The sequence below is a fragment of the Panicum virgatum genome, chromosome 3K, assembly GCF_016808335.1.
Source record: "Panicum virgatum strain AP13 chromosome 3K, P.virgatum_v5, whole genome shotgun sequence".
Lineage (NCBI taxonomy): Eukaryota > Viridiplantae > Streptophyta > Magnoliopsida > Poales > Poaceae > Panicum > Panicum virgatum.
In genome coordinates, this window is record NC_053138.1 from 7,237,798 (window position 1) to 7,264,847 (window position 27,050).

General features: G+C 47.0%; 5 protein-coding genes and 1 long non-coding RNA gene across 12 annotated transcripts; 1 reads left to right on the forward strand and 5 right to left on the reverse strand.

The window, feature by feature from the left end:
* Positions 1-301: 301 nt before the first annotated feature.
* LOC120700543 (scarecrow-like protein 9) lies at positions 302-1,543 on the reverse strand. The gene has a single exon (XM_039984797.1). The coding sequence runs from the start codon at positions 1,541-1,543 to the stop codon at positions 302-304; it is 1,242 nt and encodes a 413-aa protein (XP_039840731.1).
* A 3,743-nt stretch (positions 1,544-5,286) lies between these two features.
* Positions 5,287-8,625, reverse strand: LOC120697201. 3 transcript variants are annotated; one of them, XR_005684387.1, is made up of 5 exons: positions 8,211-8,625; positions 7,888-8,135; positions 7,592-7,637; positions 5,643-7,484; positions 5,287-5,550 (listed from the first exon to the last, which is right to left on the reverse strand). It is a non-coding gene; the product is annotated as an uncharacterized LOC120697201 (long non-coding RNA). The 3 variants fall into 3 exon arrangements; XR_005684385.1 differs by having other exon boundaries at positions 5,643-7,487; XR_005684386.1 differs by having other exon boundaries at positions 5,643-7,494.
* Positions 8,626-8,839: 214 nt separating this feature from the next.
* LOC120697205 (respirasome Complex Assembly Factor 1-like) lies at positions 8,840-15,256 on the reverse strand. The gene is made up of 5 exons (XM_039980357.1): positions 15,236-15,256; positions 11,203-11,328; positions 11,020-11,123; positions 9,268-9,397; positions 8,840-9,192 (listed from the first exon to the last, which is right to left on the reverse strand). Exons 2-5 carry the CDS (start codon positions 11,326-11,328, stop codon positions 9,154-9,156), a joined length of 399 nt encoding a protein of 132 aa, XP_039836291.1. The 5' UTR covers positions 15,236-15,256; the 3' UTR covers positions 8,840-9,153.
* On the reverse strand, positions 12,053-15,291 carry LOC120697203 (kinetochore protein SPC25 homolog). Of its 4 annotated transcripts, XR_005684388.1 has the most exons (9): positions 14,950-15,289; positions 14,777-14,842; positions 14,298-14,444; positions 14,041-14,157; positions 13,849-13,938; positions 13,639-13,764; positions 12,835-13,019; positions 12,537-12,656; positions 12,053-12,455 (listed from the first exon to the last, which is right to left on the reverse strand). XR_005684388.1 is itself a non-coding variant. In XM_039980355.1 (8 exons), exons 1-8 carry the CDS (start codon positions 15,152-15,154, stop codon positions 12,645-12,647), a joined length of 945 nt encoding a protein of 314 aa, XP_039836289.1. In that variant the 5' UTR covers positions 15,155-15,289; the 3' UTR covers positions 12,053-12,644. The 4 variants fall into 4 exon arrangements, 3 of the variants coding, with proteins under 3 accessions (XP_039836289.1, XP_039836288.1, XP_039836287.1); XM_039980355.1 differs by having other exon boundaries at positions 12,053-12,656; positions 13,639-13,761; XM_039980354.1 differs by having other exon boundaries at positions 12,053-12,656.
* A 1,004-nt stretch (positions 15,292-16,295) lies between these two features.
* Positions 16,296-18,919, forward strand: LOC120697204 (PGR5-like protein 1B, chloroplastic). Of its 2 annotated transcripts, none has more exons than XR_005684389.1 (7): positions 16,296-16,820; positions 17,022-17,084; positions 17,184-17,270; positions 17,378-17,612; positions 17,734-17,799; positions 17,914-18,012; positions 18,396-18,919. XR_005684389.1 is itself a non-coding variant. In XM_039980356.1 (7 exons), exons 1-7 carry the CDS (start codon positions 16,485-16,487, stop codon positions 18,489-18,491), a joined length of 990 nt encoding a protein of 329 aa, XP_039836290.1. In that variant the 5' UTR covers positions 16,309-16,484; the 3' UTR covers positions 18,492-18,919. The 2 variants fall into 2 exon arrangements, 1 of the variants encoding a protein (XP_039836290.1); XM_039980356.1 differs by having other exon boundaries at positions 16,309-16,820; positions 17,734-17,807.
* A 192-nt stretch (positions 18,920-19,111) lies between these two features.
* On the reverse strand, positions 19,112-22,467 carry LOC120697202 (receptor-like cytoplasmic kinase 176). Its single transcript, XM_039980352.1, has 6 exons — positions 21,805-22,467; positions 20,673-20,998; positions 20,448-20,583; positions 20,210-20,352; positions 20,002-20,125; positions 19,112-19,730 (listed from the first exon to the last, which is right to left on the reverse strand). Exons 1-6 carry the CDS (start codon positions 21,872-21,874, stop codon positions 19,312-19,314), a joined length of 1,218 nt encoding a protein of 405 aa, XP_039836286.1. The 5' UTR covers positions 21,875-22,467; the 3' UTR covers positions 19,112-19,311.
* Positions 22,468-27,050: the final 4,583 nt, after the last annotated feature.

A 27,050-nucleotide genomic window follows, 5' to 3' on the forward strand; every position in this document is an offset into this window, starting at 1 on the left:
TAGTTCCCAAAAATTCAGATATATGCATGGAGCATTAAATGCAGTTGAAAAAATAACTCATTACACAGTTTAACTGTAAACAACAAGACGAATCTTTTAAGCATAATTAGTCCATAATTGGACATTAATTGTCAAATAACAATGAAAGTGCTACAGTACCTAAATCCAAAAAAATTTCGTGAACTAAACAAAACCCAAAAAGATGAAGAGTTCCAAAATCGGAATTGCATCTCTGGGCGCGTTGTGTTCAGGAGTACAAAACAAGACACAGATAGTGCATACGAAGAACTGTTTAAATTTCTTACTGCTCAGAACAAGATTCATTGGGCTTCCATTTGGATATTGCATGCATCACTCTGCCTTTCCATCCTTGTAGCAGCCAGCCACTGTCTTCATCAGCAACGAAGTCCTCATGATAAATCGCTTTCTTCATTTCTAGTATTGAATTGAAAATAGCTGGATCGACAGGGAGCTGCTCGAACCCAGCCTTGAGGGACCTTGCTTGCCACTGCTTGTAAGTTTCTGGCCTCTCAGTCCTTTCTGCACCCTCACATCCTATGATGTTTATCGCCTCCCGCGCAAGCACTCTCCCCTCTAACAGCTTTCTTGCTTCATTATCCCGTGGAACATTTGCATCAAACATGTCGAACACTGAGGAGTAATGGAACAGAAGCTCTTTGAAACGTGTTATAAAGAAGGGAGAACTGTATGACCCATTCACGACGACGAGAATAAAGACCTTTGGGTTTATCCTTCTCATGAGTTTCAGCACCCTATCCCTTGCGCTATTCATGGCTACTGTCTCATCGCCAAGAGATTTCATCCGGTACAAACAGTTGATTATGACAATTTCATCCTCCTCAATATTGAGATCTTCAATCTGAACGTTTTCAAATCGTGAGGAAATGCCCTGATATTGGAAAGGAACCTTGAACATGTTTGCATAATCAGCCAACCGCTTCCCTGCCTGCTCAGCGATCTCCAAGGTGCCGAAACCTGGTCGAGTCACATCTATGCCTGTAACCCGAAGCATTGGAGGTACTCCTTGCTCAGCAAACTGCTGGATCAGCGATGGCCATTGAAAGCCAAAGCATATGCCAAAATCGATGATGTGCACCTTGGTTTGCCCCCTGGAGGCTTCAATAATAGTTTTGTTGGCAAAGGCGTATGATGACCTGAGCAAAGGGAAAGCCGAAAGACAAAGATTATAGATCTTAAACACCTCTTCATCAGTTACTCGCTTTGCCAGTAATTTGCGGTACAGCTGACTCCCGATCCCTGCTAGGCGTGCCTCAAGGCCATCCACTAAGTAAAAGGCCAGCCTCTGAGTACAGTCTCCATCTGGCGAGGAGTGCTGTCTTATCTTCTTGATGAGCTCAGTGGCCAACTGACGGTCGTCAGCGGCTACAGCTTGGGCACAGTGGATGAGGAGAGTCCTGAGGTCGACCACTTCTTTGTTGATCTGCCTCTTGCCACGCAGCCTCTGTTGAGCATGTCCTTTGCTTTGACCTTTCGGTGAATCCTTACTTGCTTGCTTTGCCATCAATTCTCGCAGGCTTAATGTTTCGTTGAAACATTCATGACGGTAGCAAAGCAGAATTCTGTCAAACTTTCTGTTTTGGCTTATTTCGCAAGTAATCGTATTCGTATGTTGTTTGCTGCTTCTCTCTTCCCTGGTATTCAAGTCTTGGATATATGGATTGTTCACCCTGTGGTCTGTGATCTGAAAGACTGCACATTTGCTCTTCTCGACTACTTTTGCCTTTGTAGTCAGCCTGCAGATGGAAAGCTTGTCGCTGTCCAAATAGATGACCAATTTATCAAACCCCTTTGCATCCTCTGCACTTCTTATGATTTGCAAGGCAGGGAAACCAAATCTAGCGGCCCTCCCAGTGCTTGTCGAAGGCTGATATGGCATGAAAAGACTCCTGCCATAGTTATATGGGCTCAAAGGGGCTGGTAAGGGATGTAACATGCTATGGCTGGACATGTCACTAGTGGAGCTAGTTCTGCGAGGCCGTTTTTGGTAATTGTTTCTGCTCTCATCTGGGCCATCTGATTCATTGTTGGTACAGAGTGGTGGCTATGAAGGCGGGTATACCTGCTCTAGAATATCATAGAAGGCCTTCTCAGCAGCATGAAGGGCGGCTTCCCCTTCATGCAAGCCAACCCTCTCATGGACATCCTCCATCAGCATCTGGCTAATGTTGTGAAGAGCGTTGTTTGATCTGATCCTTTGGTAGTCTGGGCTTAACCCTGCAGAAATCTGAAGTTGGTTTTGTCCGAGGTTGCTACTGACATTATACATTCCAGGGATGGGGACCAGGTCGTAGATTTCTGCGTTCGATTCATTATTGGTTGGTTGGGGAAAGAACTGGGGATCAGACAGTCTGCAGTTATATGTTGTTAGTTGCTGCTGGGAGGAAGAGGAAGATCCATCACATGGTTGTTCGGTTCTTGTAATGGTGTGCAGGTCATCAAAGAGAGGATCAATCACCATAGAGATTATTCACCACAGGGAGGATTTTCCCTTCGAACCTTTGTACAAAGATGATTGTTCTGAAGCCCACAGTTAATGTTCAGCTTCTTATCTGCAACAGGGAAGAGAGAAAAAAACTAATCTGTGCAAGTCTTGAATTTACTGCAATGATAACGACAATTGAATTCACCTTTCTAATTTCTGGAATTCAGAATCATTCATGCGCCTACCACTAATTAAATGGCTTTTTTTTAGCACACCACCAATTAAATGGTTTGGGAAGAAAAGGTTTTACAAGAAAGGTTATTTAGATCAGCTGGATTATACTAAGCCACAACCAACATGTGCAATGTATGCTTCTAGTTAATTGAAGTGATAGAACTTATGGGTCACTAGTGGTAGCGATGCTATAACTGAAGTGTTGGTAATGATGGACCACAATATTAGCATAGATATTCTAATACGTAGGTGGAAAAGATTTGTGCAAAATGAATATGTCATTAGATGCTGTTGATTGAATGGATTTAACCAACCCTCGTACAATTTGGTCAATATGGAGGACAGCAACTGGTGCTTTTAAAATTAGTATAGATAATTGTTCTAGTATGCCATGGTGAGCAACATGTATGACTTTTCCTATTACAGATTTTGTGGTTTGATTCAGTTCCTGAACTGCAAATGAAGAAGACTCAAATTATAGAAGACAACACAACTTATAGCACTTCTTGCAGTAAAAGAATGATCCTGATTTTTCTCATTTTATTTGAACAGGAGAATGCCATAAATGCCAACATTTTGACATGAACAAAAAGCATTGAAAGAATGCTTCAATATACCTTTACCAATCAGCAACAGGCAACAGCACCGTCCTTGCGTAGAAGGTGGCAGAGGGAGAAGAGGACATATGTTTTTCTATGTGATGAGTCAGGCTTATATAGGGATCATGATCGTTTAGACTCGAGATGTCCCACGGTATTGCCACACTGAGCACAGTCCGTGGTGTCGATGTAAACTAAATAAAATTTGTTGGGATGGTGACATTCAGGATAGAGACAGAATGCTCCAGATTGTCTTCTCATCCTCTTTGTAATTCAGCGGCTGGAGCTTGGATGGTCGATAAGGGGCGAAAATTGGGAGGAAAGAGCGAGAGCAATTGACCAGCTGGTTAGGATTCAGTGTTCTTGCGGGAATTGACAATATCATCCGTCCAGCAAACTAGTGTTGAGCTTAATGGCGTACTAATTCCTGAAAAACTAGTTAGCCCTATAGGTGAAATCATGCACTCTTCACCTAAATGAAAAAAATAACTCATAACTTGATGGTAAACGAAGTTAGAAATCTGAAGAATTTGGGAGAGAATGCCCGAATACTTGAGAATGATACCATGAACATAAAGTTTTAGTTCACCCATATGACAAAATTAAGCCGCAACTTGTAAGTGGACAGAGGAGCTATAGGAAATATCATATAGTGGCCCGAGATTTCATAATGATACCACCCTACCTTCCTGTGTGCAGTAGATTGTTTTATGTAATTGATCGTATTTCATGGACAGCAGATGCATATACTTTTTAAGCGGTCTCCAGGTTTCAGTCCATCTGTAGCAAATTACAAGGCACTCAACAGCAATACAAATATATATTTGATTAAGCAGACGAAGTCGTACCGTATTACGTAACAGCATCCACAACTATGAAGAAATGAACTTTTCCTTCTGTTGATGATGAAAACTAGAGTAATGGACTGGCAGCGACTGTCACCATTAGCTAATGGTGCCAAAAGAAGAGTAGAAACAAATGGATTCAGGTTGGAACGGTTGAACCAATCAAAAGTCATTATCACATCCTTTTCTTCCAAAGAAAGAAGAAGCAATCGAATTTACTAAAGAGTAAAGAAATACCTGGAAATGGCGCCAGCAAAACAAATGCAGAATTCACTTCTCAATAGTTCATCATGGTGCAAGGTTGTTCAAACATGTGCTCTATTCTGGCAGGCTTTTGTAAAAGCATTTCCATAGGGTCCTGGCAGCCCAAATATTTCCCATGGAAGATATTTCTTTTAACAGATCTTACCGTATTGGTGACAATAATCATGCAGCAGTCTTCAACATCATTTTGGAAAGAAGCCCAGGATTTACTAGACCAGAGCTCTTGCATTGGGTTTAAGGATTGATGCTTCTGACCAAACAGATTGGAACTTATCCAAAGGCAAAACGTCCTCTTATCAGCGACTCCAATGGAAAAGCACATTGATAAAGTCGAAACATGCAGTTGATGATTTCAAAGCTTCCTCCATTATTGGTTCAAACATACGTTAAGTATAGATTCTGCTTGTCACCAATCGGCACAAGTGTCTTCAGATTTTGGCAATAAAGTATAGTTTATCTGACAATATAAGCTTTCTGATATATATATATATATATATATATATATATATATATATATATATATATATGACACCGCTATTCCATACCCTGGGCCGTCCCTCGGCCCCCCTCGCGCTGCCCGACGCAGCGCACTCGCCCGCACAGGAGGCTGGTTCTTTTTCGTGACCTGTACGTGGACCGTGGAGGCAGCGTTTGTTTTCTCTCTCTCTCTCTCTGTCCCACGCGCACACGTCTCCGCCAAGCAGTTCCTGTCTCCGACAAGCATCGTTCCTAAATCTAAATCCTAATCGCTGGAGGAAAATCGATCGCTGTCTTGGAAATGCTATCTCTGCCTGTCTCGGTCTCCGAACATTGTATTTGAAAAATGCATTGGCAAAAGAATTCGCGAGAGAAGGGGTCACGGATAGGCAGAACACCATCGAATACAACAGACTGACTTTACTAGCAGCATATTTGTTCACCAAGTTAATTTGTGTAGCAGGGTAACATGTATATATGTACAATGAAAAAAGGCACTGGGACACTAATCTAGCTAGCACACATTATACTTCAGATAAATATTTAAATGGAAGGGGAACCCTTCAATACTAAACTAGAGAAGCTTGTCGGTTAAGTATTCCACCATGTTAGCTGTGTGAAAAGTAAGGTAATGCAGCATCTCATCCCTCATCCTAGTTGATCGTGCCTGCAAAAAAGCATAACTGTAATACTTTAACAAGAAAATTGGGGTATTGCAGAAATAGGATGTAGTTTAAGAAAATAGTATACTGTGCTTACCAGATCTATATTAGTCTTTTAGGCAGGCACAGCCTTCACCATCACAGTATTCCAGAATTTTCATTGCAAAGAAGACAGTCATTAAGAGACTTCTGGATAGATTACCCGCACGTCCGAATGCACCGATATGCTGAGAATGATATCAGTCATCCTAATTTGCTCCAATGCACCTGCTCGATGCATCCCCTCTGATGATTGTATCAGATGATCTCCATGCAGCAATAAACTCATCAACAATCACACCGCACTGAGCAGCCAGCTGAAACTGAGCTCTCACAATGTTTCATTGAGCTGTCACAATGGTCCTCTTTCTTCTACGAGACGGTGGCATCAAACTAGGCAAACAAATCACTCATTACATGGAAAGGCCATCGAGCAAGACAGGGCAGCGGCTGAGATAACAAATCTTGCATGAGTGGATGTCGAACGGCAGCGTGCCTGGATGCACTTCATGTCCATTAACAAGTAAGCAGGACCATTTGTCATAACCAATTTAAAAAGTCTCAGATATCAAAATGGTTTATGAATCAGTAGGACACATAGTGGCACCTAGCTACATTAAACTAAAAATAAAGCATATATGGATTTCCACATGAATCTTACAGCTGAAATTGAAGTAAAAGAATTAGTCTACTTTATTTTATCCATTCTTTACTTTGCACTTCAACAAACCTATTAAAACACACAAAACTGAGCATCAAGAACACCAAATCAAAATAAACTAAGATGGACAAAGCTGCTTGTGATAGGATACGCTCATAGAAAACTAAATACAAATCTTTACTATCTGCACTAGCCCATTATTATGTGTTAACTAGTGAAGAAATTCTCCTTTCTAACATTTTTTATACTGACAAAAAGAATATGAAACTAGTGACAGATTAAGTCGAATAAACAGGTTACGCATTACATTGTCTACACATGATTGGATAGAATAGCAACATTGGTAAATCCCAATCCGTTCCAGTTGAATAGTTTCCCTAAAGAAAAAATAAGTAGTAGCTAAAACAACAGTTTGCTAGTAACATGGCCATATGCTAAAAGAGTATATGGTTGCCCGTCCACGCAAGAATCAGTACCAGGATACCATGGTGCTGTTCACTCAATAAAAATTCATAATCTGTTATACAACAATCATGTCTAAGCTCAGAACCCTCCCTGCATGCACTGATCAGATGGGAAGCTCATACGTCTCCAGCTTTCCCGCATGCTCTTGAACCCTGCTGAGAACCAATATAATCCCGCAAATTGACATTGTGTCAGTGTCTGGTGTGACACCCACAAGAACAGGGAATAAATTGTTGGTGTGTATATATATCAACAAGAATACGTGCAAACATTGTGTTACTGTGGCTTAGCAGCAGCAGTTAGAATATTTGTAATAAATCATAGTTCTAAATCTTTTGCTACAACGTTCCAGCAGCAGCAACAGTTAACTATGAGTGAATACTGAATAGCTCATAAATTGCACAGCCAACTGAAACAATCACAATCCATGAGATATTGTATCATTTGTAAGCTCATACACTGAGTTTTGATCACCCAGATAGGTATGTATACTGAATGCAGCAATTAGAAACACACAAGCAGTAGCAGGCTAGCAGCTCACAAAAGAAAAGGATATAGAAGTACCTGTATCCAGTGAAGAAGAACAGGGGACAAGAGCAGGGAGCACAAATTCGGCTGGGCCGCTGGGACAGGGATGGTCGAATTGAGGGGATCATGCACTCAGCAGCAAGTACAGGCTCCCTTGACGGTGAAGCACACGGTGACGTCGCTTCCCATCCCATCGCCTCTGCACGTGGCCCCATCCGCCGGCGGCGAGCGGCACATATGCAACTGCTGCTACAACCTTATAGGCAGTCAGACCACAGCTAGATTGAATCCACGACACCATGGTGGTGCAGAAATTCGGATTAATTAAGGAGAAAGGTTGATTTGGGACTAACCTGCATCGTCCAAAATTTGGGCTTCCAGATTCACAGCCAAGAAGACCTACATAAAATAGATTCAAACTCAGAGAGGAACTCCATAGGTTGGAATCAAATCATGGAAGAAGGCCTCCAAAAATTGGAACCAAATCATAGACATTTGATCTGTACGCAGCATGGAAAACTGAGATTGAGGATTAGTTGCTCATAGTAAGGGGAGGGATAGGAAGCTGGCGCCAGCGTGGTAGAATGCCACAAATGCGATTCCAATGTTGGTTGCGACAAACTGAAAACTGAAATAAATAGATGCTTACGTGGAAAATAAAAGAAGCAAACCAATTTGATTCTCCATCTCCTGTGCACTACGCTTCTTGATCTGTGGACGCGGTGTGCAGCGATTGCGACGGAATGGATCTGTGGCCGTGGGGATTGAAGGATGGATAGGGAAATTGGAGGGACTGAGCAATTTGGTGCACGGGGTATGTGATTTTTGTAGGTGATATGGGCAGCTAGCTGGAGAATCTTTTCAACCATCGATGTTGCCCGGCAGTCCGGCTTGCACCTGATTTGTCGCTAGATTTTAGGGAAAAAACAAACAAATCATGTGTCAACGGCAACGGCGGGGGCAGGTACTGACCTGGGGGCGACGGCGACGGGAGCGGAGCGACCTTGCGGAGCTCGGAACGGAGTCACGAACGATGGCGAACTGATGTATGAGTTCCCGCGTGTTAGGTGGATCAGGTCGCAGGACTTCGGCCCGCGGTCGACCGAGACGACGGCGGAGGAGCTCGGAACGGGCGGCGGCGGCGGAACTCGGAATGGGCGACGACGCAACGAGCGGAATGAATCGCCGGGGCGGGATGGGAGCCGGCCGCGCAGCGCTACACCGCGATGGCCCGAGGGTCGCCGACGGGAGGCCGAGACGCGCCGGGATGAGGAAGGTGGGATGCCGGGATTGGGGACGCTTCTGGGGGAGGGAGCGGCGAGCCGGCGACCGGGCGCCGGGATTGGGAAATCGGAGCGCGTGCTGGGCTCGGCGGCGGCGGTGGGTAGTGGGGGGTGGGGGTGGGGGGGCAGGAGTGTTGTGTGTGTGGGGGGGGGGGGCGACGCGGACCGGGGCGAACCGGTGGGTGCGAAACCGGAGCGGCAGAGCGCAGTCTGGGCTCGGGCGGTGCGGCGGATCGGGTGCGGAAGGGGTGGGTCGGGTATGGAATAGTTTATTCCATACCCAGGGTTTCCAATAGAACTATTATATATATATATATATAAACTTAGAACAATTGATGCGCTAAATGTGTACATCGAATTCATGGCTTGGGCAACTGAATGCTGTTTGACTGCAAACTCAGTGATCAACATTTTGCCCTCTGATTGAAGATTTCATTGGCAGTGTTCTACCTCGCACTGAGCTAAACCCATAGTACCAAAATTACACTGGGTTTGGGAAATAACATTACAACTCCGACCCATTTTGATACAATGCTTGTTCTAAAATGCTCCTTAATCTACACTTTTCTGGTGAGTCTCTTCTGCTGACACGGTGAGCAAAGATCGCATGGTATGTGCAGCAAAGGAGCTTCTCAAAAGTGAGCCAAACTGTATACTAGAGTCCACGAAAGCTGCAAGCAATAAGAAGGTAAATGAGGTGTCAATGACTAAATCAACATTAGTTATTGATGAAGTAGAATAGTTACCAGGAAAAGGGTGAAAGAAGCAAAAAGTCCCTCCTGAAGTAGCGCCCCGTGGCCTCCATATTCCTCCTCGTCAATCTTCAACACGTATGCGTAGTACCAATAAATAATGCCTGTCGAAATAGCCATAAATCTGAAAAAGGCCACATGATACGTTATAACAAATCCATAGTAAAAGCTCACATGCTTTTAGGTCAAATAAACATCAGCCCAAGTCATAGTACTTTTACAGAACCGTAAAAACAGTAGCAACGGATAACTGCATTTAGGTCCTGGCAACAAAGTCATTTTCTATGGCAATCAGTATGTCTATTGCTTAGCACGCATCCGAAAATAAAAGCAGGTAACCAGCCATTGCTCTGTTCTGTACGTCTTTCCTGTTGCTAAAGCTACCTTAAAAGTATTGTACACTCTTGACCAAGGTCGTGTAAAACCCATGCATTCCAACCTGAAAATAGTCAGGACCAGAAGAATATGTATCCAAGGATGAAATGTTTGTGTACACAGCTATATACTGCCGCATAGGAATTAGAAGCAGAAAATAGCCAAAGTTCTGCATTCTACAGAGGTACTCCCTACATTCACAGATGATGGTCCTATTTGGGATTGGCACAATGACCAGGGCAAAAACCATTGCTTATCAACCCTACTTATCTCATCATTATTGACCTCATGAAAAGAGTCCATCTTTAATGCTTAAAACGAACCGTCTATCTCCTTTGGCGCCAACGATTCCTTTCCTTGCGATTCTGTTTTACCCCCACGTATGAAGTAGCTGAAGGGCATGTGGGACATCCATAGCCATGGCGTCCTCGCCGTGGACCTTCCTCTCCAGCAACGGGCATTGGCGTCCTCCACGATGACAAGGGAATAAGGAACCTGTGTGTTGCCGGCGAAGGAATCCAAGATGAATTGAACTTCTTCAGAGCCATCTACAACTACCTCGGCACCATGGCTATCGCTATCCACTACCTCGGCGCCATGGCTGACGCCACCACCTCGATGCCATGGCTGTCAGTCCCTTCGCTTCCTTTGTTTGTCCATTCTTTCTGGCTGTGAACGAGATGGCGCCGATGGCACTCCTGCAGCCCGTTTTTATTTAGAGGATCGATCGGCGGCTGCCCAACATGAAGTTGAATCGTTGCGCTGTTTTCCCGAGGCGCGCGTGCTTAGGGGCCGTCAGAAATTTAATCTTGTGCAGTTAATAACACGCGGTAGCCCCGAGAGGCAACGGACAGATAGGCTGCAATAGGACTATCAAATTTGAAAAACTTAGATTTTGAAATAGGACTCTCATCTGTGAATGGAGGGAGTAACTAGCAAATTCTGCTCGTGTCCAGTTAATCAGATCCCAACTGGCACGCAAATTCAAGTGGAAACAACAGATCTGACCCACACGCGACTACTAAACAGTGGTGAAATCATCCCTCCCTGAACTAATAACATGAGGAATCAAGGATCACCCTCCTAAACTCTAATACTGTAACACTGTCAGTTTAATATCCAACATGTGGATACAGTAGTCGCAATTGTCCATGACGCATAAAATTGATCCGAGTTTTTTCATCGCCAGCAAGGGAAGTCATGCCCTGATATGTAATTCTACAGTGCAAAGAGTTTAATCTCGCTCATTCACGAGTTTTCGCTCCATTGTACATGAACTGCATCTAAGATTACCGAGGGAAAGCTAGCAGATCTACAGCGCAAACCTGGAGCATGAGAAGATGAGAGAGGGGTTGAGGTCGGGCGACTCACAGCGCGATCCACACGGCGCCGACGAGGGGGACGGCTCCCCAGAGCAGGCCGCAGAAGAGCCCCACCGCCTGGCGGATCCAGTGCACCGCGTCCAGCAGCTGGTCCTGGCAAAAGCCGAGCCGAGAGCGTCAGCGGCAGCTACGCAGGGGCCGAGATCAGGAGCAGCCAGGGCGGCGGGGGTACCTTGTCCCAGGTGGCCTCCGGGTCGAGGTACCTGGCGAGCTTGGAGGAGAGCGCGTGGGCGCCGTTCTGCTGCTGCGCCGGCGCCTGCGCGCGCGACTGCTTCGCCGACGACCTGGCCTTGGCCATCTCACCCCCCCCCCCCCCCTCTCTCTCTCTCTCTCTTCTCTCTCTCTTCTCTCTCTCTCTCTCTCTCGCTCGCTCGCTGGAAGCAGATGCGTGTGGAGCGGCGGCGGGATCCCCGAGGCGAGGCGGGGGATGCGGATCGCGGCGGCGCACGTGCACGACGGGGCACTTCCAAATCGAGGCAGGGCAGGCAGTTAGCTGGAGGCGGGCGGCGGCGCTCCCTTCCCTCCTTTTTCTACGGCCGCGCCCCCCGCAGCTTTTGGTATTTGCGTTTATGCCCCTGGAGGAAGTGAAAAGTGCAGAACATTGTATAATCATCATTTGCTCGGAGACTAGGAATGGGTTTACTTTTTTCACTGTGTGATCAGGTGATGCACCTGATGATGGCTGACAATCATCATCGAAGCGTGAAAAAGAGCATATACCAGCCTTTTACATAAGCGTCCGCAGTGGTCCGGCGATTTGGACAAGAGAGAGGAGGGCAGCAGGTGCTCGGGACGAGCGCGCGAGAGCAAGCGGCAGTCGGCATCGGCGACTGTGCGAGCTAGCCACGAGTTCGTCGCTAGCGAGCACTGTGCTGTCACTGTTCATGGATTAAAAAAATCAAATCGCCGACTAAATCCTCGACCACTGCAGACGCCCTAAGAAAGTAAAGATCCCCATGAAAACTCGGAATTTAACCCTAAACCAGAACAAAACACGAATGAGAGGCCTAGGTGCATGGAGGGATCAAAGTTGGTACCAGCATTGGTACATTCAGTACAGCATGGAACAGCACATTGGTGCATTCAGACTCAGTGGCCAAAGTGTACACTCACCCAAACAAGTACATGGGCAATTGGGCATGCATGAGTGGGCCCTCTGTTAGTCTGTTGTATCTGGGGACGCAGTCATCAAAACACCAATGTCTTTGGAAAGAAAAAAGAAAAAAAAACCACCAATGTCTGTACCAAGATGCAAGAAGCGCCCTCATGGAAATTTCAGAAAACCAAGGAGTCGCCTACTCATGGTTGTGGAGATCTCAACCACGCTTACCATATACACACACGCACCATTAACCAGATCACGACTCGTGAACTCATCCACCAGAGCAGACTATAGCAAACTATTCACAGGCCAAGTTAGCCACCCTGCCAAGCCAACCAAGCCACCACACCATAAGGTTTCAATTAGAAGGGAGCAAAAAAGCACCATAAGAACAGTAGAATCACCACGCTATATCAGCTAATCACTTGGTTCCTTGTAGGCTTCTAGCAAATCACAGGCAGAAGAGGAGGATTCGTCAGCTTGTCCAGGTCAGAATCTGCTTGGCTGCCAGCTCACCGCACGCCCTGCGCAAACAATGTGAAACTATGACACCTCTAGTAAGAATGATCAAGAATAGAATCCCAAAAACACCTTTTTCTTTTTGGGGAAATCATGTTAAAAGCTTAGCATAAGCCTAATAATATTGCTTTGGCTTCCCTCTCTAGATAATCACTAGTCGGTCTACAGATACAGTCAACTTGCCTTGGCACGTGAGGAACGACGCAAACTGCCAGGAGATGTTGCTGGTAGGGCTGTGGCTCCTCTCTTAGCAGGAAGAGACTGCTTCAGAACATCCTCACTCCTGCCGCCAACTGAAGTCACCATGGGAGATGGAAACGGTGGAGCAGAGACATCTGGTTCAACAACTGGGCTTATAGGAAGAGCCCCTGAGGAATGCAGTGACAAGAGTTAAAGGATAACCCCGAAAAAGTACAGAGCATGCACTTTAATCTGCAAGTTCATTCCATAATGGGAAAGAAAAATGGAGATCTGGATTTTCAGTTGGAAATCACGCACTGTACTATTTGCAACATTAGAAATATATTTTGGAAATTGCACCACAACCACAACCAGAACAACATAAGAACCAACCCATAAAACCTCTGCAATTGACAGTGCACAGTATAATTCATTTATGTACATATAAATGATAACTCCGCCTATGCTGACTGGAAGACTCTCTCTCTCCTGAGTCGTCTCAGCATAGCCGGTCCCAAGCCCAGGTAAAGGAGGAGGGTTGCGTTAGGTTTTGGCAAACCAGCATAAAAAATAGCCACTCTAATGGATTTGAAACCCACAAGAAACATATAAATGATGTATTTGGGGCAAAGTCAAATGTTTACTTGGGAAGAAAACAGATCTGCTCTGCTTAACCCCATTGCCCCTTACTAGCATTTGGTAAAAAAGAAGGCAAAAGTTCATGTTAATTATTATGCTTCTGGAGATGTTTATGAATCTGACACTTGTTCATATAACTGTACCAAGGAAATAAATATTATTGGTTACCATTCATTGCAGAAGACTGGAATTTCTCTCTGATGATCCTTACAAACTTGACTACATTATCACTCAAATTCAAATCTTTCACAAGTTTCTCAACATCTTTGATGTGCGGATCACATTGGAGCACTGCTGTGACAAAAAAAAAGGTGAAAAATGGAGAATGAGGTATCAACAGAGGCAGTTGACAAAATCTCATGAGAAGCTTCAACTCACAGTTATATCTATCTTTATCAAAATTTATGCAAAGTGAGTATTCCTTCTCTGGACTTTGCGGATCAAGCTTGTTGAGAACAAACTTCACACCTTGAGGAAGCAAACAGAATGCTTGTCAGGGGATTGCTTGTCAGGGGATATGGCAACAACTTCATTTATTTAAGCGTAGTATGAAATTTGTCTGTTGCTTACCTTCTTCTCCAACGACGATCTTGAAGCCAAGAAACTTCTCATACCAGAAAATAGCTTCTTCGATCTTATCCCGCACTGCTGCATCTTCATTACTACTTGCTTCAAGTGTTTCAAGAGCTGCCACAGGCCATAAATAAAGTATAACACTGGGTTGGCATACTACTTGACATATAGATATATGACGACTTGTGTGAACGATCAGGCACAACAACCACCCAAAAGATGAAAGTAGCATGGGAAGGCTAGATAAGGTGTACCCTGAAGTTGCTCGGATACGACTGCGGTGTGTTCGTCTCTCTTGTCCCTCAGATCTGCAACCAAGTTACCGAGCCGCTTGATCCTAGCAGTGGCATCTGAAATCGACTCGGTGGCAAGTTTGCCCTTTGATTCCTCGCGCAATTGAACTGCAAAGGGCGGAGTGGAGTTTACACACGCACACACCAGACTTGAGCCTCCATAGCATGGTCCGGTCTCATGAAACAATCAATTGCACAATCATCTAGCAAGGTTAATGATGCAATGTGTGTGGTTTTCGGGTCAACACGAGACACAAAAACTGTACATATCATCAGAAATTCAGAGTAACAGGTAAATTAGGTGAGCGTTATCCGAAAACCGTGAACAACAGAAACGGCCACTGCTGAAGAAGGGGGGAAGGAACTGAACTGCACAGTCCTGGAGTCCACCACGTTACTACACTACCCAAAATGTGCCAGAGGAAGCTTGCAGCACGTACCAGAGAGAGTTTCGGCGAGCTGAGGTTGGAGGCCGCGCAACTGATCCTTGAGTCCTTTGAGCTGCTCTGCACCACTCAAACCGCACGGAGTCACTCGAAATGGTGGGGTTCCCGCGGGACTGAACTGGGATGAGGGAGCGGGAGGGTAGAAGGAGGGCGACGTGGGCAGTTACCCCGGCGCGAGAAGGCCTGGAGGGCGAGCGATCGGGCGGACGCTAGCGCGGCGTAGCCCGCCTCCCCGTCGCGATGCGCCGCCATCCGCCCCCGCAGCGCCGCCACCGCCGCCTTCCTCCACTGCGGATCCAGCCGTCCCGTCCCACCTCCGCCAGGCGCGGTGGCGACGGGGGCCGCCATCTGCTGCTCGGCCGACGACGTCATCCCCTGCTCGGCTCAAGCGGGCCCTGCACTCCTCCTACGACAACGGCCGGCGGTGGTGCCACCGGGTCCGCGGCGGCGAGCGTCTCTCTCTCTCTCTCTCTCTCTCTCTGCAGAAGAAATGCTGGGGGGGTTTCTGCGAGAGAAGAAAGAAGGGAATTAATTCGAGAAAAAAATTAGAGGGAACTCGAGAAACTTTTTGGAATTGGGGTTTGTGTTGTTGGAGCAAGGAGATCCGTAGTTGGGCTGGGCTATCTGTTTAAGATGGGTTTCGTTGCGAGTCGGGTCGTGGGCCAAGAAGGTACGTAGTCGGGCCGGGCTGGATGGTTTATTTTGCGAGAAAAAAAAAATCTACAAAGAACGCAATTGTTCCCGGGACAAGAAATGAAACGAGCTACGCTTAAGATTATAAAGTATTAAAGTTAATATAATCTCAAAAAAAGTATTAAAGTTAATAATAATAGTATTTTCCTAGATCCGTCTCTTTTCGGCCAATTGAAATCTCACGATGCGTGAAGAACCTAGCTAGATCTCAGATACTTTTTATCCAAATACTAATGGATGAAAGTGCCAGATTTTGGCACTAACTTCTCCAAGCATAAGTGCTAATAAGTTGGGTTAAATTTAGCTAAATTTTAAAATAATAGCATGTACATTAAAAAATGGAGTAAGTACTAATATATGTTAAGATTTAGCACTCAACTTCCTCGATCTCCTGTAACGGACACAGGAAGCGTGCGTGTGTTTCGCCTCATCCATGGATAATGAGCTAAGACTGAGAACTGGATAAGATAAAGATTAAACGACTGATCATCCACACTGGAAACACACAGACACAGCACGACGAACAGACCAGTCAGGGATGTATGGCCGCCGGTGGTGTAGGCATCGACATCACGCGGAAACGGACACGGAAGGAACTCCGTTCGGCTAATCATCATCAGGGATTACAGGAGAGCTCTCGTCTCGGCCGCTACTCTACTCTACGGGTCTGTTTGCTTTGCCGCCTACGGCGCCGCACCGCGCCTAAGGCGCGGCGGCCGATTCGGCCGCCACACCTGCGGCGCGGAAGGTGTGGCGCGGTGCGGCGCCGTAGGCGGCAAACCAAACACGCCTTACGTCTCTACTACCCGGCTTGTGCTAGCCATCCACCACCACCTGCAGCAGCGGCACAAAAGATCTGGCCCGTGCGATGCCGTCGCCTCGTTGAGCGGAGCCACACGTTGGCAAGCCCCCGGCCCGGCCCTTCGCCGTCGCGGCGCGCCGCCGGACTGTGTCCTCCACGCAACCGCCGCTCGCTCCGATTCCCTGCCCGGAGCACGTCGGCCAGGTGATGCCTGATTTGGTTGCCTTCCTGTTGCCCTCGCGCCGCGCTCCGTTCCCACGCAACGCATTCCCCCCGTCCCCCCCCCCCCCCCCCACCCCAAGCAGGGGAGAGGTATCCGCGACGGGAGCGAGCGCTGCCGCTGCCGTTGGGCTCGAATCTATGGCCGCCGCCGCCGCCCGTGTGGCGCACGGGAGCGGCCGCCTCAGCCGCCCGCGCCCGCCGCGGGTGGGGCTGCGCGGCGCGTGGGCGGTGGCCGCGGCCGCGGCGGAGGGGCCGTCCTGCCTCTACGTGGGGCCGATCGAAACCGCCAGCCAGGAGAAGCTGGAGGCGCTCTACCGCCAGGTGCGTTACTAGTTTGTTCCTGCTCGGTTTGATCAGTCGTTTCACCTGCACCTCTCGGATTCAAGGGAAACAAAAAAAACGGTTCTTTTTTCATCATACCTTAATAGCAGTCCACAGCAGCAAAAGCAGTCGATTGTTAATTGCACAATTGGAGATTGGAGTAGCCGTCACTAAGATGTTGATATCGTCAACCCTGTGCAGGCCAGGGATTCCTACTACAGCGGTCGGCCATTGATCGTCGATGACATGTTTGACAAAGTTGAGGTAAACTCAGACCTCTGTAACAAATCAAAATTAACTGATACCTAATCCTCCACACATTTAGACTTCAGCTCTGTCTTTTCACACATCAAACCCTCACAGTTGAAGCTCCGGCTGTATGGCTCCAAATCTGTTGTGAAATACCCCCGTTGCAGCCTCATAAGCCAGTCAACTTATGCCGACGCTGAGGTAACCTTTCACATTGTTACTCACTTAGAACTTGGTCCCATTCCCTCAACGCCAAGCCTAAGATGGCTTACACTTGATGTTTCCATCGGCCTTTGGGTATAGGGCAGGAGGACCAATCAATGTTTATGGCATTATCAAGCATCTGGATGCTGCTGCTCCTGTTTGGCACCTCGGCCTTCCTGGTTCCAAGTCTCTACACCCTGAGCCTTGCATTCGGAGACGCATTCGGAGCAAGGTACCTCTTGTACGGTACAAAGTCCCTTGACGCTATAACAAGAGTCAATGACCTGGCTTTAGTTGGACTGGGCTACCTGGTTGGCTACCCCATTGCATCTGCTTCTGGTAAGGAATCGATCTTAAGTGCTGTTACTTGGAGTTTATCCTTCACCATATCATGTGACACATATGTCTTAATTTCCACTCCTGGTGTTAACCATCTGATTGAATCTTTTTCCTTGGACAGTTGGTGCACTGCGAGGCTTATTGTCAAATAATTTGGTTGCACTGAAAGGCTCCTGCCCAAATTGTGGTGAGCAGGTCAGCTTTAGTTCTAGTAATGACAGTGATCAATTATTATTCTGTTTTTTTATCGTTTATCTATAATCATCTGGCGGCCTGAGACACTTGAGCATGTTGCTGTCAGGTATTTGCATTTGTTAAGACTGATAGATCCATTCGAGCACCTCATAGAGCAGAATGTCATGTTTGTGAATGCCCATTGGAGTATCGCACTAAAATCGAGGTATGTGAAATACCTGTCATTTTCAAACCACTTCGCGGTGTACATAAATTAAAGGATCACAGCACATACACCACCCTTGCTGTTTTACAGCGTCACAACACAGACCGCACCCTTGTTGTTTCCACAGACACCAGCTTCACAATGCAGATCAGTTGAAGTTCACTGAAAAACACCATCAGGCTACACTCCAGAGATGCAGCCCACATTCCCACCAAAGGACAGATTCCTCTGGTGCACTAATGAATATACAAGAAAAACTTACTGTGGGAGCTTTGATTCCGGATTTCCATAGGGTTTGGGAGTTAAACTATTTAGTGGATCTATATTTTTTGGCATCACAGAACAAAGTATATATATGTTTTCCTTGCGGTTTTGCTATGCAGAAATCATTATCAGGGCCTAGAGGAAGCTGGGTCTACGGCCGAGTTTATCTAGTGAAGCAAGGGCATCCTAGGAAACGGAAATGGATAAAAGACTAGAGTTCCAATGGCAGCTGCTGAAGAAAGTTAAGATATCTTTGCGAGATGGGCAGATGGCACTCTTGATTGACTGAATCATTTTTCAGATACCACTCTTATTGTTCAGGGAGGCTTATTGTATACGAATTCATTGAAAGATTGATCAAGCCATTATTTTGTAAAAACAAATAGTACATTCCTTTCTGAGATTTCCAAACACTGCAGATGAACCCATGTTGCATTGTACTCGTCTTTTTCTGTTTTAGATAAACCAATGATACAATGATAAAGGATCACTCCAGAAGCTACAAAGGCATCCATGCTATCAGGAGGGAGGATCAAAAGGCTGAAACTCTGCAGCAAATGTGTTTAATCATTTCATCAAAGATGTGTGTGAATTAATTTATTCTGGATACTCAACATCTATAAAGAAGTTACAAACTTGTTCAGATGCAATTAGCGGTATAGAAGTGTATATGAAGTTTTCGGGATTAATCAGTATGCTCTCAGCTGAATTTGCGAATCTGGGACCTGTGTTGATTCCAGATAACACTTGATTAACAGCATCAGTTCTACGCTCGAGTTCGGCTTCCATAAGATAAACCAAAGCAGCTTGAAAAGTTTTGGCAGTTGCAGAGCTGTTGGCTTGAACAGAATTTTATAACACTCCAAACTGGATGTAATTATGTATGTACATAGTGTACTTTACAAAGACTCAAAGATGTAAAAACTACAATATAAACACAAAACATTCAGAACTCCTGCCTCTTTACAAATCCCTCTGTGAACCTATATTATGTTACCTACACCTGCAAAAGAAAAAGGAAAATACTCTGTCGACTCAAACTGGTCTTGAAGAAGAGGCAGGCTTCCCCTTCATGGACGCTTTCACGCCACTGCTGTCCAAGCTCCGACTGCTCGGCCTCTTTTGTAGGTAATGGTGCCCTCCCTCCTTGGCGTCCTGGAGCTGTTCTAACGCTGTTACCACCTCATCCATGCTGGGCCTGTGCCTGGACTCCACCGAGAGGCATTGCAGTGCCAGAGCTGCAGCCTTCTGTGCCCTAGCGAGGGAGTACTGCCCGCCCAGCCGGGGGTCCAGGATACGGAATATGCGTCGCTTGCTTCTCAGGTATGGCCTAGCCCACTCCACCAGGTTGTGCTCCCCATGCGGGCGGTTCTTGTCCAGTGCGCGCCGTCCTGACAGCATTTCTAGGAGTACTACTCCAAAGCTGTAGACGTCACTCTTGGCCGTCAGATGACCTTCGCAAGGCAAATGAAACTAGTTAGTAGGTCCTGTAATTAGATTCCAAATGACTCTAAATGGGCTTTAGAATACTCCATAGGGAGTGGCAGCAGCATGATGGTGAACAATGTTTGAAGTGAGACCGTAAGGTTCAATATACAATCCTCACAATGCAATTATGTTTCAGATAGATTTTCTTAAATTTTGGCAATACAATTTCAACCATTTGAATGTGATTAATGGTACAAGGTGCATACAATGATTTGGAAACTGGAACAGCCGCAGTACCTGTCGCAAGGTATTCCGGAGCTGCATACCCATGAGTACCCATCACTCTGGTGGAGACATGACTCTTGTCGCCAGTTGGACCATCCTTCGCCAGCCCGAAATCAGAGAGCTTTGCATTGAAATTCTGCAGAAAAAGTATTGCTATGAGCTCAACTAATTAAGCTTCTTCTGTTGGTCCCAAAGGATAAGCCTATTGAATGTTGCATACCGCATCTAGAAGAATATTAGAGGTCTTGAAATCACGGTAGATGACTTTAGCATTATCACTGTGGAGAAAGGCAAGACCTTTAGCTGCAACAAGGGCAATTTTCATTCGTAGGTTCCAGGGAAGTGGCTGGAAATGGGAGCTCCCTGCATATTGAGAATTGAGACATTATTAGTATCATTCCTTCAAATTTGAACAATAGCAGTGATAAGCTAGGAGAAGAAAAAGACCACATGCTTACTTCTGAACAGATGATTCTCCAAACTCCCGCGTGGCATGAACTCATAGACAAGGAGCCGCTGTTCATCTTCGAGACAGTAGCCAACGAGCCGTACAAGATATGGGTGTGACAACGTTCCAAGGTAATTCACCTCAGTCTGCACATCAAAGGAGCAGCAGGAATGGCATGAAACGACAGGACACTTTAGCCCAACAAACAATAATTCAGTGTATTGTAGATACTAACCAGCCATTCCTTGTGGCCCTGGTAACCTTCCTGGTTCAGCTTCTTGACAGCAATGACCATCCCTGTGCCTGGTCTAGTCGGGGCAAGTGTCTTCTCATCGATCCAACCCTTGAAGACCGACCCAAACCCACCCTCGCCGAGCACACTGTCCGGTCTGAAGTTTCTGGTGGCAGTCCTGAGCTCATTGAAGGTAAAGGCCTTGACGTTTGCCGCCTCCAGAATCTCATCCTCGCTACGTGGGGTTGGCAGCATTGACGCCGAGGACGCATGGCTGCTGGAGCTGCTCAGGGCGGCCCCATTCCTACTGGCAAACTTGGAAGTTGCCCCTGCTCATCATCAAAAAAGAATAGAGTTTCAGACTTCTGTCCATCATATGAATATTAAGTTACGAGCATCTTATTACTGTGTATTTAGGAGTATTTGGTTTTCTTTCAGCATTTTAGGGAGACAAAGAAAAGTTCATGACCTCATGGGCGAAGCCGCGAAGTTATTGTTAAAAGGTCGCACGGAAAAGAAAAGGAACTTTCCTCTTTACTTCTAGAGCTCGGCGTAGGAACAGCTTAACTTTCAGCGCGGCAGTCAAGAACATTGAAAAAAAGGGCGCCGAGATTTAGCTAAAAAGTTGCATCCAGATTGAAGTTGGCGCTCACGATTTGACAAGTCATATGAAGTTAGCTGTACTAGCAAAACTAGCGCATCTAGTACACTGAATAACTCGTCTCCTAAAATGGAAAACGAAAGGTTTGGCCTTTGTACATGGAAGGATCCAGGAGGAAGAATCCAAGCTGAAAAGAGGCTTGCGGTTTTCTTTTGAGCACGCGCGGGCAGCACTAGGTGCCAAACCACGCGATCACGGGTGATGGATCGATCGTACTCAACCATGATCGATCCTACGCAACTAGAGTAATTAGCTTGCCTCAAGACAATAAAAAAATAACGGGAGTGGATTGGCATCGCCCTACAGAAACACTAGCTAGCTAGTGTCCAATCGAATGGAACAGTATAGAGGACAAAGAAAGAGCACAAAATTAACACGAAGCCAGGCCATGGTTGATTAAAGAAGTAAAATAAAGTGATCCGAAGAAGTAGTAGGAGAAGAGAAATGGAGAAGGTGGACCGGGAGGAGCCTGACCTGATGATGGGGAGAAGGCGCCGCGCGACGGGCTGTCGGAGCTGATCTTGGCGCCCCAGCAGTTCCCCATGGCGAAGCACGGAGCCGATGGACCCCCGGTGGAGACGGCGCGCCGGCTTCCGTCCGGGAAGCGTACCGGATCGGATCCCGAGAGTTCAGAAATGGAGCCGCGGAGGAAGCGCGAGCTCCGAGGGACTGGAAAACCCGCAGGTAACTCGAGGTGGCCCGATCCCCCCTCTCACTGAGCTCGGAGATTGGGGAGAAGAAAGAGGGAGGGAGGTGGCGAAGAGAGGAGGGAGGGAAAGGGCGGGGGGTTCCGGCAGAAAAGGCGATGGCTTTGCGCGGATGGACGGGACGGGACGGGGACGGGATGGATGAAACAACCAACCCAAGCAAGGGGGCGGATAGCTGCCCGCTATCCCTTTCCGGCTCACGCCCCCCGCGTTGGCCTCGAACCAAGGGGGGCTCAACTTTCCCACCCGCCCGGCCACCAGAGGCAGAGAGAGAGACAGGCAAGCGGCGAGAAAGGCAGAGCTCAGCTGGGGGGTGGTGGCCTGGTTGTGGTGGGGGATCAGGTCAGATACTGCCTGCCGCCGCCGCTCCGCTTCACTTCTAGAAGGAGGGGGAGGCAGCCATTAATGGCGGGGCGGGGAAAGGCGAGGGGTGGTGGTTGGGTCAGCCAGGAAGGAAGGCGGGGGGCGGCGGGGCCCGTTGCCGGTTTTGCTGGCCTCGTTGCAGCCCAGCCAACCGGGGTTTTACTCGCACCCACCTCCACGTGTACACTCACTGACACGTGGGCCCGATACCAAGTTGGGCACTCTACCTTTTTGAAAAATGCCCGGCCGCTGGGCACGCACGCCGTACGGCTCCATGGAGTCCAAAGGGCCGCAAGTTGACGGCTTGGGCGGAAGCCGCTGAACCGTGTGGAAGCGTTTGTTTTATTGTTTATTCGAAAAAACAAGTTGAATTCAAATTTGTTGTTCGTCACAGGGTCACAGGGTCAGACGTTTTCGCGGGCGCATGTGTGTCCCTGGCGACGCCAAGAGAGACGCGGCCGGACGCCCCCCGTGCGTCGTGTGAATCCGGTTCTTCCCGGGCTCCGTTTCGCTTTTTTGAATAATCGGAGGGGGGCGGTCGGAGGCGCCGCCGTCGTGATCGTTAAGCTACTAGGAGTATCTTAATTTGTATTTTGTCTCCTTTTCATCCCAACCGCCAGCAGGGACGAGGTCTCAAATCTCGATATGCCACACACGCAACGACGATAATAGTTCGTATAGGAGTATTTCCAAGGGCAAAAGCAACAAGTAGTAGTAGGAAATGAATCAAAACAGTTTGTGGGAGTATTGCCACTCAAAAAAAAAAGGTGTTTGGATCTCAAGCGCTAATAGATAGAAGTGCTAAACTTTAGCATTACCTTATTCAAACAGAAGTGCTAATGAGATGGTCTAAACCTTAGCCAAGACTCGAAAAATTTTAACATATATATATATATATATATATATATATATATATATATATATATGTGCGCGCGCGCGCTAACATGTACTATAAATTTATAAGTAGCACTCAATTTTAACTCCTTCGAACATACTCCAAATCTTAATGCCAGGCGCATGTTCACACACAGCGATGGTTCACGTTTCCAAGCGCAATCAACAAGTAGGAAATAAATGAAATCAGTAGTAGGTGATTGTTGAATAATTTGTTATATAATTTTTTTCTCCAAATATAGTACTACTTGTTATGTGACCCTCACCTTGTAACCTAGTAAGCAGTACTGTATGCAGCTGACTATCTAAATTCACTCGCTAAATTAGTAACTTGCATACACCCTCGATGATGAAGTAGGCTCATTGGCGTGCCTAGGCCCGTCACCGTCCAACCATCAAGCAATCTGTCAGATGTGCGTGGTGTATGGACAAAAATGAGCTTTTTTCGCGGCCGCAAATCGCTCCGTCTGATGCAAGCGCGCCAAATCGCGATGGCGACGAGGCAACCACTCGCGCTCCGTCGTCTGACGGATAGCATTTCGTTCGAGATTATTACTTTAATTAGGGACCGGGCTGGCTAACCTCATCAGGTCGGCATGACAGAGCAGCAAGTGAAGAAATAAATAAAAATGCTCCGATTATTCCTACCTAGCTACTCCTAGGTACATGTGTAGGGTGTCACCTACTACTCCAAGAAATTGTTGGTAGGAGAGAAGGAGGGGCTTCGACAAATATATAGTTTTCCATCCGTGCAGTGCAGTGTTCAACGAAACGGTAGGTGGTCTCTGCATGCTAGGGGTGTCTTTTATTATCCATTCCTTTCGTTTTAAATTACTAGTTATTTTGTTTTTTCTAGATGCACATAATTTATTATGCATCTGCAATAATTTATATTTTATTATACATCTAGAAAAATCAAAACAAATAATAATTTAAGATAGAATGAGGCCCTATTTGGCGCGGCTCCTTCCGGCTCCGGCTTCTGCACTGTAGCAGGTGGAGCCGGGGGAGCCATGTTTTGCAGCTTCACCGGCTTCCACTGGCACCTATACAGAAACGGCTTCGGCTCCATGGAAGCTTCAATGCTGGAGCTGTTTAGGAAATGACCGTTTGGTGGAGCTCCTCAAAAAGCCGCTGGTGGAGCTGCTCATGCCGTGCCAAACGCACAGGCCCTGAGTAGTACTCAAGTCAATAATTTTGGCGTAGTACAAGTCAATTTATGCACATAGAAAAACCATCGGTTTTCCTATTACACTCCATGCACATGCGCAGCATCGAATTGACTTGTACGCCCGGACGGTAGTCCGATCCTACAGGTAGTAGGTCGATAGGTTCGGTTTGGTACATCTCCAACGCGATTCTCTCCATGGAATTGTATATTTGTACTATGCGACTCGCGGTGAGACCGGGCAGGCGAGCAGCCGGCCGGTGTGAAGCTGCGTGCGCGTATAGGTGCTTGCATTGTTGACAACCGCAGATAGATCCGAGGGAACTTTGTGTCATCTGCCTGGGCTCCAGGGGACACGCACGCAGCCTCCAGGGTGGTAGTACTCGCGAGCGCGCGCACACACCACCACGCAAAATATTTTCGCAAAACCAAGGGTCCAGCTGCACGAATATGCTGCGTGTGCAAGTTGGAAGCGTCCACTATCCTAATTTAATACTATATTAATTAAAACTGAATGGAGAGAGTAATTAATTAATTACTCCTGCTGCTCCGTCCTGGGACTTAATTTTCTGGCGGCGCTGATGCACTGTGCCGTAGCCCGTAGGGTACCCGTTCGTTAAAAAAGAAAAGAAAAAGAGGTGGTGAACAGCACACGTTAAGATGAGACGTATGGATCGGAGTCCACGCTAGCCGGATGCGAACAAATAAGAGAGTACATTGATTATAGTAGTACTTCCTTCGTTTCAAATTATAAAATATAAATTATCTTGGTATTTCTAATGCTATGTAGATTCATAGCAAAATTATGCAACTTAATTTGGAACGGAACGAAGAGAGTATTAGACAATCCGCAGGCCGGCGAGATTAGTACCATGCAGGCTAGCACCGTACTATAAAATAGACATGTGAAGGAGCACTACCTGATGAAACGAAGCAGGAATCGAATTGATGGCAATTCGTTGTGTGCTATGTCGGCACGGCAGCCGAACGTGTATTATTATGTGTACTATGTATGTGTACAGTACACGATACGTACCCTCTGTTATTTGTGAGGCCGTGCGTCGTCGTCCTTGCTGCACCGCGATGCATGCAAAAATGGGACGAATCACGCGCGCGCGGCAGCAGGGGTCAAACTATAATCACGGGATCATATCATAGCCCGGCCGTCGGCCGGGTACATATGATTAAAGCAGATGGCAAGTGTCCGTCCTAGTCAACGGCGGGGGGGGGGGGGGGGGCAGCAGGGCCACGGCACCCCCCAATTTCGCAAAAAAAAATTAGGCCCCCTCATCCTTCATCGAGTAGCCACGGCAAAGCCCATAGACAGTATCGCACAAGCCCAAGAGAAACCCCGGCCCCACGGGAGAGGGTCACCGTCGCCATCGCCCGTCGCGACCGCCGGCCCAGGCCATGGCTATCGGCTGCTTGTCTTCCCTACCGATGAGCGGAATCACGAGCCTCGACGACGCCGGACAGGAGCGACGCGCGGAGGCGGAAAGGAACCAGCAGGCAGCCCCCACACCTAAGGTGAGGAACGAGCAACGCTGGGAACGAGGATTCAGTATTGCATATTTGCATCTGTAGTCTGTAGAGCACTAGAAGCTAAGAAAAGAAATATGCCTTTTGTAAAATGCAACTAGCTTTTGTGAATGGGCTATGGTTCCTGACTACATGCCTACACGAACACCATAAAAATTTGGTGTCAAATACACTTAATGGCAATATTATCTAATGTATGCATATTGATTTTGGTCTTCCGGCCCCTTTGGAATTTTTGCTGGCTCCGCCACTGGTCCTAGTGCACACTGGGTTCACATTACAAACCCCGGCCGCGTTCCCTTGATCGAATTGAATCTGGAAAATCGGAAATAAATCTCGATCGAGGAGAAATGTTCATTGTCCCCGTGACGGCCCCAATGCAAAAGTCGTCGTCAGACATCACCGGCACCGGCACCGGCACCGGCAGGCAGCAGGCAGAAGGGCGGGAGAGGGGGAAAAAGTGGATGAGCAGCAGCAAACGTTGGTGCACGTGAATTATTTATTGCTACCCGTGTATGAATGGAGGCGGCCCGAGTCAACGCTATACGCTGTGCCAGGGCCAAACTTTAATTCCAGGTCAGAAGGTCGCTACTACAGTATATGGCGGCCCGTCTGTCTCCCTGCTGCAAGAGTTGGTGAGCCTTTCCCTTCTTTTTTTTTTAAATTTGGTTTTTCATTTCCTTTTCAAACTCTCTACTGCTATAGTAACATTTGACAATTTCTATGCTACGTGCCCGCTCGGCCTTTCCAATATTTGTCTTATTTTCACCCTCGGCGAGATGTTGGCCCGCTACGTCTTGTCTGGGCCATGAACCTCGTTCCGCGCTTCGGCCCGGGGCACAGGCCTATTATGCTTTTTCGGTCTGCTGGTGCCTGGTGCCTGGTGCCAGTCAGCCCACTATTTCTTCTTTTGCCTTTTCCCTTCTCCCTACTTCTCTTCTCCACTAATATATGTTTTTTATTTCTTTTGGCTTTAAGTGTAATGTCCCTTTTGGAGCAATCGTCGTCTTTACTCGACAACTTTAGGAGCGTTGATTCATTATGTCGCA